The following is a 16,236-nucleotide window of genomic DNA, read 5'->3' as shown; positions in this document are numbered from 1 at the left end:
GAAATGTGGTGCTACAGAAGAATGCTGAAGATTAGATGGGTAGATCACATAACTAATGAGGAAGTACTGAACAGGATTGGGGAGAAGAGAAGTTTGTGGCACAACTTGACCAGAAGAGGGGATCGGTTGGTAGGACATGTTCTGAGGCATCAAGGGATCACCAATTTAGTATTGGAGGGCAGCGTGGAGGGTAAAAATCGTAGAGGGAGACCAAGAGATGAATACACTAAGCAGATTCAGAAGGATGTAGATTGCAGTAGGTACTGGGAGATGAAGAAGCTTGCACAGGATAGAGTAGCTTGGAGAGCTGCATCAAACCAGTCTCAGGACTGAAGACCACAACAACAACAACAACAATGCCAAATTCAGCTTCTCGTTTCTAAAAAATTGCCAATTTTTTATGAAAAATCGAATTTTATTAGTGTAACACATTATCATTACAATCAGCAGATAGATTTGAAATCAAAGAAGTAAAAGTAATATTACCTCAACAGTGTCGGCACAATAGAGTTTTGGCTATGTCGCCGGTAACTAACAAGCCCTCCGTGCTACAGTGCTGGGAAAAAAAATCTACGCCTTCAAGGACAAGGATAGTTTGAATAACAACACCCAATAACCATTCAAATTAGTATAAAAATTCTAATAATTATGAAGTCAAGATTTCCCTACCGATTTCCGAAATGGAATGTCCAGTGCGTGTAGCTCCATCTCGAGATTCTCAGAGTTAGTTCCCTTCGTGCGGCCATAATAACATCGGAAGTCTCTTCACACAGATCAGCTGAGTACAAATGACAGCTCCGCCAGAACGCTGCACTTTTATACCTTGTGTGCGGGATACTACTGTCATCTGTATATGTGCATATCACTATCCCATCACGTCAGTGTATTGTTTGTTACACATACAAAATAAGTACAAACTATCCTGTTTTGTACCCACATTGACAATTTTTCTGCTCAAAATGTTACGGGAAAAAGAAGTCATAATTTAAGGTATGCGCTAATTCCACATTGTTATAAATACTATGACTCGGAGAACATTACACACAAAACGAGTGCCTTTCGCTTTCTTCGGCAGTCATCCAAAGATTCTTCATCGGGTTCCTCGTTTTATCGCGTAACCTCTTTTTAAAAGAGAATGAAAAAAATTATTCTGATGATTGGGTATGAAAATGTTTTATTAAAAATTCTCTTTAATGTTGGTTAAAAGCAACGGCTAATTCTTTCTCAGGGCGCTATCGCCAGAAATACCATACGTATCCCAACGTGAAGACATCCGTCTTACGATGGGTTTAAAAAAGAATCTTTCATTTATGTTACGCGATAAACCAGTTAAATAAACTGCTTAATTATTTATTTCTCTGTGAGGCTTGATGCTCCAGATAGCTGCCTCTGCGCAATGGCAGCGTATACATTAATAAAAATTACTATTCATAAAACTGTACCTTTGGTCTAAAAAATGAAGTGGAAAATATTACAGGACGCCGTTCTGTATTTATTACGATTATTACCTTTAATACTTCTTGGAAGAATGACTATTAAAAGCGTCGCTACAACGATTAACTTACACAAAATGGCCAGGGCAACATTTAATTATTACGTAAATGAATCATGGATCAGAGAAGACACTCTTTGCTACCAACAAAAACACATTCTACCATAAATAATTGCATATATATTTGACATAATTGATGATAACGCTACAGATAATTATATTAATTATTTACAGACCGTGATCTCTATACGACTGCCCCCCAGGGGATCCACAACTCTTTTGTGGATACGTGCGTAGCGAGCACGGGACCCCGAGCTAATGTGGCCTTCCTTCCTTTCCGGGCTGCATACCTTCCCTTTCCGCATCCTTCCCCATCCCCCATCTTCATCCCCCCCTCACCTCTGGTTCTTCCCTTCCCTTTCTCCCCCTCTGGGAGTATGGTTTCTGCCTACGTCTGGAGACGGACGCTTGTAAATGTACCGCATTCTTCGCCTTCCTTGCTTGTATGTCTTCATCCTTCCTTTGTCCTTCTCTTTTCCTTACCTCTTCTCTTTACCCTTTTCTCTCTTCTTTCCTTTCCCTTTCTCTTCCTTCCTCCCTGTGCGTGTCTGAAGGCCGACCCACGCACTTCCATGCGTAGCCGGTGACGAGGTAACGCGTAATTCCCCGCCCCAGGTAGACAGGTAGGACACGTACGTACCCCCTGGTAACGGCCAGGCCCAGGGAGGGGTGATTACCCGAGCTGATACCTTCCGAAAGTGCCGATTGGTCCCTCCGTCCGTTTGTCGGGAGGTGTGACCTGTGGTGTGAACAATCACCTAAGGCGGGAGTGCCTTCAGAGAGGGCCCCCACAAGGGAGGAGCGCGCCATCGGAGACGCCGGTAATCATGGGGGATTCTTCCGCACCTCACCTTCCACTATGTCTGCTCACAAACGTAAGTTCACTGAGTCTCTGTCACAGTCAGTTCTTCCATCGTTGCCACAGTTCCTTGTTGTTTCTCGGTCTGACGAAGGTCACGACTTCTCCACGGTCAACCCTTTCATTATTCAGAAAGGTGTCGACGCAATTGCAGGTCCTGTAAAGTCTTCTTCCAGATTACGGAATGGCACCCTGTTGTTAGAAACAGTCAGTGCCCTCCAGGCACAAAAATTGCTGCGTACCTCACTACTACACACCTTCCCTGTCCGGGTGGACCCGCACCATACTTTAAATTCCTCGCGCGGAGTCGTTTATACACGCTCCCTCGATGGATTGTCTGACGAAGAAATTCAGCACTACCTGTCTGACCAGGGCGTAACGGCTGTTCATAGAGTTATGAAAAGGGTTGACACGAACATCATTCCAACCCGCACTGTATTCTTGACATCTGACAAAGTTCAACTCCCATCGACAATCAAAGCAGGCTATGAGATAATTTCCGTTCGCCCTTACGTCCCAAACCCTACTCGTTGCTATCGGTGTCAGCGGTTCAATCACACCAGCCAGTCCTGTTCCAATCCGGCCAAATGTGTTACATGTGGCAAGGATGCCCATGAGGGTGCTTGTCCACCTCCATCCCCTCGCTGCATCAACTGTATGGGTGACCACGCTGCTTCCTCTCGAGATTGTCCCGTTTTTAAGGACGAAAAGCTCATCCAGGAAATTAGAGTAAAGGAAAAGGTGTCGACCTTTGCTGCTCGAAAATTATTCGCCAGTCGACAGCCCACCGTGCCTCAGAAAGGGAAATACAGCACTGTCCTTGCTTCTCCGCGGCCAACAAAGGATGTGGCCACGCAGACTTGCGACCTCACCTTTAGTGCCACGGTCGTCAGATCGGCCAGCGCAAAGATCGCCCGTTCAACCTCACCACTTTCGCCTGCCCACTCTCTGGCTCACCCTTCGTCGAGTTCTGCTAAATCTCTAGCCCAAAAGTCAGACACCAAGACTTCGAAAAAAGAGCATACTCGTGAAGACTTTTTACGTACCCCAACTTCACAACCATCGGTTCCTCCTTCCTCTAAACATCATACTTCCAAGAAGGCTACAAAGAAACCCAGTTCCTCTCCTTCTCCGCCAAGGCGTGTCCCATCTACAGCACCACCTGGCGGAAATCGCCCTCGGCCGTCCTCTGTGTCGCCGAGGCGCACTGCTGGCGGCCGCTCAACCGGTCGATCGCTGGTGGCAGGAGCTGCTCCAACCTATGGATCAGGATCTTCTGCCTTCGGCTGAATGCCATTCCATGCTGTCGGTCGCAAGCTCTGAGCAGTCGTTGAGTTCACAGCGACCTTGGTCACATTCCTCCATTTTCTGTTCACTCTATGTCCATTATCCACTGGAATATCCGCAGTATTCGAGCCAATCGGGATGAATTGTCGGCCCTCATACGATCCTCCTCGCCGTTCATCTTCTGTCTTCAGGAAACAAAGCTGCGTCCCCATGACCGCTTTGTTCTCCCTCATTTTCAGTCCATCCGATATGATCTCCCCTCTGTTGAAGGCACTCCAGCACATGGAGGACTCATGGTTCTTCTCCATGAAACTCTCCATTATCACCCAATCCATTTAAACACTTCCTTCCCAGCTGTCACCGTCCGTCTTTCCCTTTCCGGATACACGTTCTCTCTATGTACTGTATAAATTCCATCGTCCACACCAATGGCACGAGCTGATCTCCTTCATCTTCTTGGTCAGCTTCCACCCCCATATTTGCTGGTTGGGGACTTCAATGCCCACCACCCGCTTTGGGGATCTCCACATCCTTGTCCACATGGCTCACTATTGCTAGACGTCTTCCACCAAGCAGATCTAGTTTGCCTCAACACTGGGGTCCCTACATTTTTGTCTGCCTCCACGACAAATTTATCTCATTTGGACCTTGCGGTCGGTACTGTTCCGCTAGCTCGGCGCTTCGAATGGTTCGCCCTTGATGATACGCACTCCAATGACCACTTTCCATGTGTCCTTAGACTGCAGTCTCAACTGCCCTACATGCGCCCGCGACGCTGGAAGTTTGCCCAAGCCGATTGGACACTTTTTTCGTCTCTAGCGACTTTCGATGACCGTCACTTTCCCAGCGTCGACGATGAGGTCACACATATTACCGACGTTATTCTTACAGCTGCGGAACATTCAATACCACGCACCTCCGAATTGCCCCGGCGCCCCCAGTTCCTTGGTGGAACGAGGCATGCCGTGATGCAATACGTGAGCGGCGACGTGCTCTCCGCGTTTTCCGCCACCATCCTACTTTGGCCAACTGTATCCGCTATAAGCAGTTCCGAGCGCGATGCCGTCGTGTCATCCGCGATAGCAAGAAGGCAAGCTGGAAATTCTTTATTAGCTCATTTAACACCTTCACTCCCTCCTCGGAAGTTCGGAATCGGCTTCGACGGTTCTCAGGCGCGCCTAGTTTCTCCCCGGTCTCTGGGCTCACTGTCGCGCATGACACATTAGTGGACCCCGTCGCAATTTCTAACTCGTTGGGTCAGCACTTTGCTGAGATTTCGAGCTCTTCAAATTACCCGCCAGCGTTTCTCCCGAAGAAACGTGCAGCGGAGGTGCGACTTCTTGCTTTCTCCTCTCAAAATCGCGAAAGCTACAATACTGTTTTCTCCTTGCGGGAACTCCAACATGCACTCTCTTCTTCTCGCTCCTCCGCCCCAGGACCGGATGGTATTCACGTCCAAATGTTGCTGCATTTATCAACCCATAGTCTGCGTTACCTCCTTCGCCTTTATAATCGAATTTGGACCGACAGTACTTTTCCCAGACGATGGCGGGAAGCTATCGTCGTTCCTGTTCCGAAACCTGGAAAGGACAAACATCTCCCCTCTAGCTATCGTCCATTTCTTTCACGAGTAATGTCTGTAAGGTTTTGGAGCGTATGGTGAATTACCGTTTAGCATGGTGGCTGGAATCCTGCAGTCTTTTAACACCTGCCCAATGCGGATTCCGAAAGCATCGTTCTGCATTTGACCATCTTGTATCTCTCTCCACTTATATCATGAACAATTTTCTCCGGAAACGGCAAACAGTAGCAATATTTTCTGATCTGGAGAGAGCATACGATACCTGTTGGAGGACAGGCATCCTCCGCACACTGTTCTCTTGGGGCTTTCGAGGTCGGCTGGCCCTTTTTCTTCGCGAATTTATGGCAGAGCGCACATTTAGAGTGCGGGTGAACACTACTCTCTCCCGTACTTTCTCCCAAGAAAACGGGGTACCCCAGGGCTCAGTGCTGAGTGTTGTACTGTTTGCCATTGCCATAAATCCAATTATGGATTGTCTCCTTCCTGATGTCTCTGGTTCCCTCTTTGTGGACGTTTTTGCGATCTACTACAGCTCTCAACGGACCAGCCTTCTTGAACGACGTCTTCAAGGATGTCTCGATCGCCTCCACTCTTGGAGCATCGAAACCGGCTTCCGTTTTTCTCCCAGTAAGACCGTTTGTGTTAATTTTTGGCGACGTAAGGAGTTTCTTCCGCCCTCCTTACATCTAGGTCCTGTCAACCTTCCGTTTTCAGACGTCGCTAAATTCTTGGGTCTTATGTTTGACAGAAAACTGTGCTGGTCGTCCCACGTTTCCTATCTTTCGGCTCGCTGTCTGCGATCCCTCAACACCCTCCATGTCCTGAATGGTACCTCCTGGGGAGCGGACCGAGTGGTCCTTCTCCGCATCTATCGCGCCTTAGTGCGCTCGAAATTGGACTATGGAAGCATAGTCTACTCCTCTGCTCGGCCGTCTATTCTTCGGCGTCTTGACTCTATCCACCACCGTGGATTACGTTTAGTGTCTGGAGCTTTTTACACCAGCCCTGTGGAAAGCCTTTATGCTGAGACTGCTGAACCTCCGCTGTCCAATCGGCGAGCAGTCCTTCTGAGTCGTTATGCTAGCCATCTGTCTTCCATGCCTGCAAATCCAGCCCATGACATTTTTTTCGACGCCTCCTTTGATGTAGGGTATGCAGGCCGCCCCTCCTCCCTACTACCACCGGGAGTCCACTTCCGTCAACTGCTCCATTCTCTTTCCTTCCGCTTTCCTAAAACCTTCTTGACAACTTGGGGTACAGCACCGCCTTGGCTCCGTCCCCGGATCTGCCTGCTCCGTGACCTTTGTCGATTTCCCAAGGATGGTACCCCTTCACTTGTTTATCGTCGGGCATTTGCTGCTCTATGTGCACAAATGACGGACGCCACATTTATTTACACCGACGGCTCGAAAACATCGTTAGGTGTAGGGAGTGCCTATATTGTTGGCGACACCCCAAATCACTTTCGGCTTCCCGACCAGTGTTCGGTTTATACTGCGGAGCTTTACGCTGTTCTCCAGGCTGTCCACTACATCCGCCGCCACCAGCGGATGCAGTACGTTATCTGCTCAGATTCTCTCAGCTCTCTCCTCAGTCTCCAAGCTCTTTATCCTGTGCACCCTCTGGTCCACCGGATTCAGGACTGTCTGCGCTTGCTCCACCTGGGGGGCGTCTCGGTGGCGTTCCTCTGGCTCCCGGGACACGTTGGTATCTGTGGAAATGAGGCGGCCGATATTGCAGCCAAGGCTGCAGTCTCTCTTCCTCGACCAGCTATTCAATCGATTCCCTTCGCCGATCTACGGAGCGTTCTATGTCGACGTGTTGTTCATTTATGGCACACGCGTTGGTCGACACTTACCCATAATAAATTGCGGGACATGAAAGCTCTTCCTTGTGCTTGGACCTCTTCCTTCCGAACCCGTCGTCGGGAGGAGGTAATTTTAACTAGACTCCGGATAGGGCACTGTCTTTGGGGGAGGATCGCCGCTTAAAAGATGTCGATGGTTCTGTCCCCACTGCTTTCAACTGTGGACGGTAAGACACCTTTTAATTGAGTGCCCCTATTTTAATCCGTTACGCTCCCGTCTACAGCTATCGCCTGATATATCGTCGATTTTAGCAGATGACACGCGCTCATCCGACCGCGTTCTCAAGTTTATTAGTGCCAGTGAAATGACGTCAGTCATTTGAAGCTTTTTTTGGGGACAACCAACCCCTTTCTGTAGTGGATTTTTAAGCCTTCCTTCTGCTTTTAGTTTCTCCAATTTTATGACTTTCGTTCCCATTGCTGCTGGTTTTCAATATCGGCTTTTTACTGTTTCCTAAGTCACGGACCGGGCGCTAATGACCATAGAAGTTTTGCGCCCTAAAACCAGACAAACAAACAAAAAATCTATACGACTGTCAGATAGGACATCAGAAGCAACAAGACCAGGAAGACAAAGAAGAAGACAAAGAAACAAAATGTCCTTTCTTATATACTACGATACAGACATAGTAATTACTGCACATCTAAGGGCGCAGAGAGCGCTTCCATTATTGATGAATATCGATAAGTTAATTTACATCACTTTTTTTCCGGAGGCTATGCTATAGTTCCCTCTTTCAGCTTCTGAGGCTACATCACTTTCATCTGTACACACGGTATTATCTTCTTGAACATCTTCCCCTTCACTAAATTCTCCATTGTCTGGCTTTATATCAGTTTCTTGAAGCAAATCATCCTGCATCTTAGTGTCAAACTCAGCGCCGTCTGCATTGTGCTAATTTTAGTGGCAAAAGACGAAATTGGTACCGAAGAGGGCCAATATAATAAGGTTAACACTCTTCTGTGATTGATGTTTCACGTCCGATGCTACACTGGGATAAATTGCAAGCGATAAAACAAACATGTCGCCTGTTAGAAAATCAGTCACACAATTACTAAAAATTCGTAATATTTACGAAAAGGTCATCAGTGCCAGCAAACCGCTGGATTCGGGCAACAAATAATTCGGCAATTGTTAACGACAGTGTTCGCCTTGAAGGTACTGAAGAGCACGTGTCGCTAATGTCCCCAGATGGTGAGAGCCACGAAGCGATACCAACTGCAGTTGTAAATTTTGTGGGGATTTAGTAATCTAGGTTAAGTACGAAATAACTAGTTTTTATGAAAATTGGCATATATGAAGTTATAACCGAAGATATCAGTCCCCTCTGGAATCACAGGATTCTTGCTATATCATTGGCTTGATTGCATTACAGTATGCAGTGTTGATGTATTTTTTCTCGTGGACCACACTGTGTATGACCAGAATGTCTTCGGGGTTTTGTGATAAATCTTTCGATAATACTCTGCTACGGTAATTTTCAAGGATTGTTCTCGTTTGTCCCCTTCTGAGAATACCGCTTCGGTTGTAAGACCTTAATTTATAGACAAGACCGGTTTCAGAGCATTTTAGCTGCATCATCAGGTGTAATCTATACAAATTGACAAAAACTCGTGTAATGCAAGAAAAGTAGCTAAGACGAAGACACATACGGGATGAAAACGCAAAGCAAACCACTTTCCGATGGAGGAAAGAGAATGGGATGACCCAACGTACAGTCAAAAATTTTTCGCTAAGTAGCGGATGTCAAGCATAAAATAACATAATCGCATGATGAAGTATAGAAAGGACGAAAACTAAATAGAAAAAATACTAATAAAAATATCGGGTACGTAAAGTAGTAATAAATTCCACTCACCTTTAGCCACACTGTCTGGTGAGCTGAAGAGTCCCCATATACCGAATAAATAATCAGAAACCGACCATTTATGCTCACCTATGAGGTTATGTAAATTTAAGCGGCTCACGTTTCCTTCTTTACCTAAGAAGGACTGAAAAACGTAATGGTAAAGACCCAGTTATTCATTCTTAAATTGTAGTTCATACCCCAAAATGATCCAGTATAAAACTATTTTAAGAGTTAGCAAGGAAGGGCCTTGAACATTCGGCAAAAATCAGGACGTCGCACTTAACCAACACAAGCGCGCAATGGATGTGTACTCACAGGTTGCGTGTCAAGACGGAACTGCGGAAGCGCCAGACAGCGACGTGTAGAAAAAGTTCGTGTGGAGCACGCATGCGCATCCACGGATAGACAGACATGCAGCACGATGGTTGGGCTGATGGGCAAGCTGTATGATACCTTCCAATGTGTTAAAACCGATATAAATTCATGAAAATTATTATTAGTGTCAATGTTGCCCACGAAAACCAGCACGTTAATGGATGTAAAATGGTTAAAGATATGAAAAGTTCTAAACTATAACATACAACGAAAATTTATGAAGTCAGGATCCAGAGTAGCGTGTTGCACTTCACAGGGGTCATCCTTAATTTACAATTTAGTGAAAGGACGGAAAACTCAAAAGGTAAAATAATTTAATTTTTTTAATAAAACCGAAATCGAAAACGAGACAAACTGGTTATATATATGAACTGACAGAATTAAGGCCATAGAGAGGACTGGACGTTCGTGTTGATATTATTGCTGTTGTCGACTTCAGTCCGAAAACCGCTTTGATGCAGCTGTCTATGCTACTCTATCCTGTGCTAGCGTCTTCAGCTCCGAACAGCTACTGCAATCTAAATCCTTCTGAATCTGCTTACTGTATTCACATTGACTTCTTGATCGCCCTCTACGACCTTTACCCCCCCCCCCCCCCACCCCCCGCCACACACACACTCTTCCCTCCAATGTTGAATTGATGATTCCTTGATGTATGTGTTATCAACTGATCCCTTCTTTTAGTCAAGTTGTGCCACAAACGTCTTGTCTCCCCAATTCTATTCAGTACCTCCTAATTAGTTACGTGATCAAGGTATCTAATATTCAACATTCTTCTGTAACACCACATTTCCAAAGTTTCTATTCTCTTCTTGTGTAAACTGTCTGTCGTTGATCTTTCACTTCCATACGTGACTACAGTCAATACAAGTACTTTCAGAAAATACTTCCTGACACGTAAATCTATATTCTGTGCTAACGAACTTATCTTTTTCTGCGACGCTGTCAGCACTGTTCTGGCGTATTGTCAGTCTCCATTTTATATCATCTCTACTTGGACCACAATTTATTTTGCTGCCCACATAGCAAAACCCATCTACTACTTAGTGTCCGGCCCCGGTAGCTGAGTGGTCAGCGTGACAGAATGTCAATCCTAAGGTCCCGGGTTCGATTCCCGGCTGGGTCGGAGATTTTCTCCGCTCAGGGACTGGGTGTTGTGTTGTCCTAATCATCATCATTTCATCCTCATCGACGCGCAGGTCGCCGAAGTGGCGTGAACTCGAAAGATCTGCACCAGGCGAACGGTCTACCCGACGGGAGGCCCTAGCCACACGACATTTCATTTACTACTTAAAGTGTCTGATTTCCTAATCTATTTCTCTCGGCAACACCTGATTTCATTGGACTACATTCCATAATTCGGTGAAATTCACCTGATTTCTTTGGAATTGTAAATATTACATTATTTTTCAAATATGATGGTATTTTGCCTGTCTCATACGTCTTGGACACCAGATGGATGTGTTTTGTCATGGCTAGCTCTCCAAAGGCTATCAGTAGTTCTGTACTTCAAGAGACTACATATTAAAACTTCTAAACTATGACGTACAACGATAATTTATGTTCAGTAAAGGCCAGGTTCTAGACTAGCGCGATGCGCTTTATAGGAATCGTCCTTGATTTAAAATTCGGAAAATGGATGAAAAATTCGCAAGAAAAGAATATTGTAAAACTTAAAAAAAGCACGCAAATAGAAACAGTGACAAACCGGTACTATACACAAGGCCATAGAGGGGGTTGCATGGAATCGGATAATTTCTTTCCTCTGAAAAATCAGAGATTGGATGTTGTTGTTTTGTTGTGGTCTCCAGTCCGAAGACTGGTTAGATGCTGCTCTCCATGCTACTCTATCCTCTTCATCTCCGATTAACTACTGCAACCTACATCCTTCTGAGTCTGCTTATTGTATTCATCTCTTGGTGTCCCTCTACGATTTTTACCCCCTAACACTTCCCTCCAATACTAAATTGATGATCTCTTGATGTCTCGTATCAACCGATCCCTTCTTCTGGTCAAGTTGTGCCAGAAATTTCTTGTCCATCCAAGTCTGTTCAGTACTTCCTCACTACCTTGGCTGTCTGCTCTCAGCAGCATCGCCCCACCTCATTTGAGACAAGAAGCAGCGGCCCGCGAACGGGAAAAGGTCAATAACGAAAAGCTCCCCCAAAGGCTCCCCGCCCAGGAAATACTGCTCCACCCTGCACGCGTCACAAATCAAGAAAACCATTCCGGACAGCTCGAGTACCCGAGCCATTCAAGACTGAAGATGAAGATGTGTGGATGGAGAAATGGAAAAACGACACTAGCATACTCCACCGTGGCCTCGAAGAGCCTACATGCACATCAGGCTTCCAACTATCTAGAAGAACCTGGTGCGTACTCAACAGAAGGCGATGTGGGCATGGAAGAACTAAGGCCTTTGGTACTCTAAGACTCCCCGATGTGCGACTGTGGAGCAGCAGAACAGTCTGTTAAACACGTTGTAGAGGAATGTTCCAATAGATGTTTTAGTGGAGGCTGGAACGACATAACCAACGCCTCGCCAACAGCACTCGATCGGATACTCTCTCTGGATATCAGTTTGTGATATAATTAGGGACAATAACTCATGTACACTCCTTTTGTTATGTACAAATATTTCTTTTGTATTGTGTAAATATAGCTGTAAATTGCATGGGTATTTCCATACGATAAATAATAATAGTGGCGCGATCTGTCGATCAAATCTTCAACATTCTTCTGTACCACCACATTTCGAAAGCTGCTGTTGGATGAAAGTAACAACTAACTAAGTTAAGACAGGTCCCAACACGACAAAATATGCAGTACTTTCTATAACGTACTTTACGTAGCCATATCAGCTTTACAATTAATTTTAGCCCATGAGGCGTAAACTGTCATTGTTACGTGCTATAGTAATTTTGAACATCTAGCACATTACAGACATGAGAAAAAGTAAGAATTGTAATTTTACATAGTTTTGCTCATAATAATTTCATGTTACTACTTAGTTACCATACAACATAAATATTACAAAAAATGTCGTCAAAACTGTAAACTTCAGGCGCAGCTCATAGAGGGCGCCATACGCAAATCCGATGTGTACTGTGAAACCAACATATAATTTTACGACAGTAATGGTTGAACTGTGTAAGCATTCACTTGAGCTCGAACAACTGCTACAATTCTGCACTGGTATGTAATGTTAACATTAAAAGACAACGATGTGATGGACTTATAACTTTTGTAAATTACATTGTGATATATACTCTTGTATTAGTTTTAGCATTGATAATGACGTAACGCAGGTCGAAATCTGATCTGCGTTTTGACTATAAATGTCATATTAAAGCAACTTAATTCTACGACTGATTGCTGCTCTCTCTAACCCAATATAACCACAGTCGTTGCGTGCACCCACCCCATGGAGGGCAACCTGAAGTAAATAAATTCTTCAACTTTTGTGGTCCTGTCCTCCTCAGTTGCGCGTAATACTACGGTATATTGATAATTTTCACTTATGGACCGTCTGACAGCAACTGAATAAAACACAATTTTAGTGCCATACGCGTTTCGCCTTTATTTTCTGCAAGGCATCATCAGTGGCAGGTTTCAATGAAACAAGCGTTCAGTTCATAGTGCTGTGGAATGTGGAAAAAAAACCGCAAATTGGCGCTCATAGGAAGAACAACAACACCAAAAATGCAACGGGAGCGTAATATGTAGGAAATTGTCCACGCAACCTGCCACTGATGATGGCTTGCGGAAAATAAAGGCGAAACGCGTATGGCACTAAAATTGTGTTTTATTCAGTTGCTGTCAGACGGTCCATAAGTGAAAATTATCAATATACCGTAGAAATAAATTCTTTTTCCTGAGGTACCGAACTGCCAGACCAGGATGATTAAAGATAATAAGAAAGATAACAGAAGATAACTAATCATTGTTAAGCAATCCTTAGACACTGATGCAGTGGACGGGGCTAAAAAACCACGGTGTCTAAGCTCAACTTGACCATTGAGGCCATCTTCATAATGATGTATCCAGGCTGTGGCTGCCCTCACTACGGATTTGTATCCGGTAGGACCGGCTCCAGGGAAGCTGTCCCCCGAGCCCCCGGCGGCGGCGCCGGCGCCGGCTGCTGCTGCTGGTGGGGGCGGCGACCAGTGGGGTGGGGGCGGAGACGACATGCTGGGGGGTGCGGTGGCGGACCGGCAGCCGTCAGCGCCGCAGCAGCCGCAGGCCTACAACCCGGGCTCGCCCTTCGCCGCAGACACGGCGGCGGCGGCAGCAGCAGCGGCGGACGACTTCGACGCCTTCACAGCCAAGTTCGAGAGCGCCGGCGCCGCCCAGCAGCCGGACACCGTGCTGGTGCAGGTGGGCGGCGGGGGCGGCGGGGGCGGCGGTGCCGCCGAGGACCCCTTCGACCCCTTCGGAAGTGGCGGCGGCGGCGGCGGCGGGATGGGGGTCACTGCAATGGACACCAGTGCTGATGACGGTAAGTGCCGGACTGACTTTGTCGGGGGCGTCACCCTTAATGACACTATGTCGGCAGGGTGCCAGTCTTCCATAGCCTCTCCTCCTCGTCTTATTCCTATCACATTCCATATTCTCCCATTATATTGCTACATACGGTAACCAGAATCAAATATGCTCCTATCACAGCACAAAATTTTGTGTTAGCAGAAGAGCCAACACCGTGTTGCGAGTGGAGGCCGAAATGCACGCGTTTCAGCTGACGCAGGCTAGCGTGAGGAGGGAATAACTATACTGACGTGAGGTCTGGAACATGACAAGGAATTAGAATTCAGAAAGCATACGTAATTAGATACTTAACTTTAATCCATTAATGATGATGGTTAGACACTGGACTCGCATTCGGCAGGACGACGGTTCAATCCCGCGTCCGGCCGTCCTGATTTAGGTTTTCCGTGGTTTCCCTAAATCACTCCAGGCAAATGCCGGGATGGTTCCTCTGAAAGGGCACGGCCGACTTCCCCATCCTTCCCTAATCCGATGAGACCGATGACCAGGCTGTCTGGTCTCCTTCCCCAAACAACCAACCAACCAACCATTAATGATGAACGTCGCTCTTGACGGTACATGATTCACAATATTATCTGTTCAGAATACATTCTTGAAGATAGTAATTATAGTAACTGAATATGGCGTCTTGCTAGGTCGTAGCAAATGACGTAGCTGAAGGCTATGCTAAACTGTCGTCTCTGCAAATGAGAGCGTATGTAGACAGTGAACCATCGCTAGCAAAGTCGGCTGTACAACGGGGCGAGTGCTAGGGAGTCTCTCTAGACTAGACCTGCCGTGTGGCGGCGCTCGGTCTGCAATCACTGATAGTGGCGACACGCGGGTCCGACGTATACTAACGGACCGCGGCCGATTTAAAGGCTACCACCTAGCAAGTGTGGTGTCTGGCGGTGAGACAACATTTTACGTCTATATTTAACCGTCTGACAGCCATTTCTTCAGCATCTCTGCGACACTGTCCCACGGATGAAACAAATTTGTGACCATTTGTGCTGTCCTTGGCTGTATCCGTCAATATCCCTTGTTAGTCCTATTTGGTATAGGTCCCTTAATCTTGAGTGATATTTTAGGATGGGTCACACGAGTGATTTGTAACCAATCTCCTTTGTAGAGGAGAGTTAGGGATGCCAAAGAAGGGAACTAGCTCTTTGACTTACCCTGCAACTTAAGACATTGAAATCAAAACATCTTGGTGCATTCGTGCTTTGTTTAGTACCGATGTCATGTGGTATAATGCATGTTGTGAACTGATGTGGTATCGTGACATTCAGCACGACACATGCCATCGTATCATGAAATATGGCTTTTGTCATCTCGTGCAGTATGACGCAACGTGCCATTAAAGTTTAGGATGCACCTGCCTGGGATACTTCCTATTGTATATGGACCCCCACTCTCGGGTACTTCCTATCGTAGATGCATCACAATGAAACGTAACAGCTAGGATCTTTCCGCTTCTTATCGTTTGTTACCAACAGATTCTCTCTTACATTAATTAATGGAAAAGCTAATAAAACGTCAACAGAAATCCTAAGCATAGCCAAATATGGGCAGTATACATAATACTGTACTCTGTGAATTGATATGATGAAATAAATCTGTACAATGTATTTCTCAGCCTCCTGTAGGCACACTAATTCGTAGTAATATTTGAAACCATACCATTTTCTTAAAACCATTGAAATACAGTTACGATCATTGTGTACGACACACACTTTAAATCAAATGTTATTTGAAAATAAGGAACAGAATAAAATTAAAATTAGTCTTACTGTTTGACTTCAAAGCATTATCGTGTTTACCAGCCTCATTTTCGAAAAACTGTTATTACTGAAATGAAGTACATTCTTACTAAAGCCAGGAAACATGCTAGGAAGAATCTATATTCGATATTTTACGAATAATCCATTTAAGTGTAACGTGTACTATTACGTCTACATATTTCCCAATTTTTATTCTGAATGAGACTGATCTGTAACGAAATTCATATAATACATAACGACATTTTATTTTACGGTTCGTACAAAGCCATTTACTGTTTTGATGTCTGTCACAATTCATTGTATTGTTTTCAGCAATCCCATCATTGTAGCAAAGCAAAGCAGAACCTTTGCTGTGTCCCCAGGTTTTCTCAGAGTTTCGGCCTCTGTGCCGATCTGATTTGTAATTACGTAATCGATTTTTTAAAAACACGCACTTTGCCAACATTGTACAGTCGTACCATGCGTTGTCTTATTGCTGGAATGACTTAAACACAAAAATAAACGACGATGAAACTCAAAAACCACTGTCGCAGATTAATGTGGGTATTACTACCCG

At 45.5% G+C, this 16,236-nt stretch overlaps 1 protein-coding gene across 1 annotated transcript in view; it reads left to right on the top strand.

Moving 5' to 3' along the window:
- Positions 1 to 16,236, top strand: part of LOC124551235 — a 343,125-nt gene that overhangs the window by 217,411 nt on the left and 109,478 nt on the right. Inside the window, exon 19 of the mRNA XM_047126229.1 lies at positions 13,457 to 13,870. Within this exon, the coding sequence (XP_046982185.1) occupies positions 13,457 to 13,870 (414 nt within the window). The remainder of the gene's footprint in view (positions 1 to 13,456; positions 13,871 to 16,236) is intronic.

This window comes from Schistocerca americana, chromosome 9, assembly GCF_021461395.2.
Source record: "Schistocerca americana isolate TAMUIC-IGC-003095 chromosome 9, iqSchAmer2.1, whole genome shotgun sequence".
Taxonomy (NCBI): Eukaryota; Metazoa; Arthropoda; class Insecta; order Orthoptera; family Acrididae; genus Schistocerca; species Schistocerca americana.
Note: the sequence above shows the minus strand (reverse complement) of the source record. Positions and strands in the feature narration are given on the sequence as shown.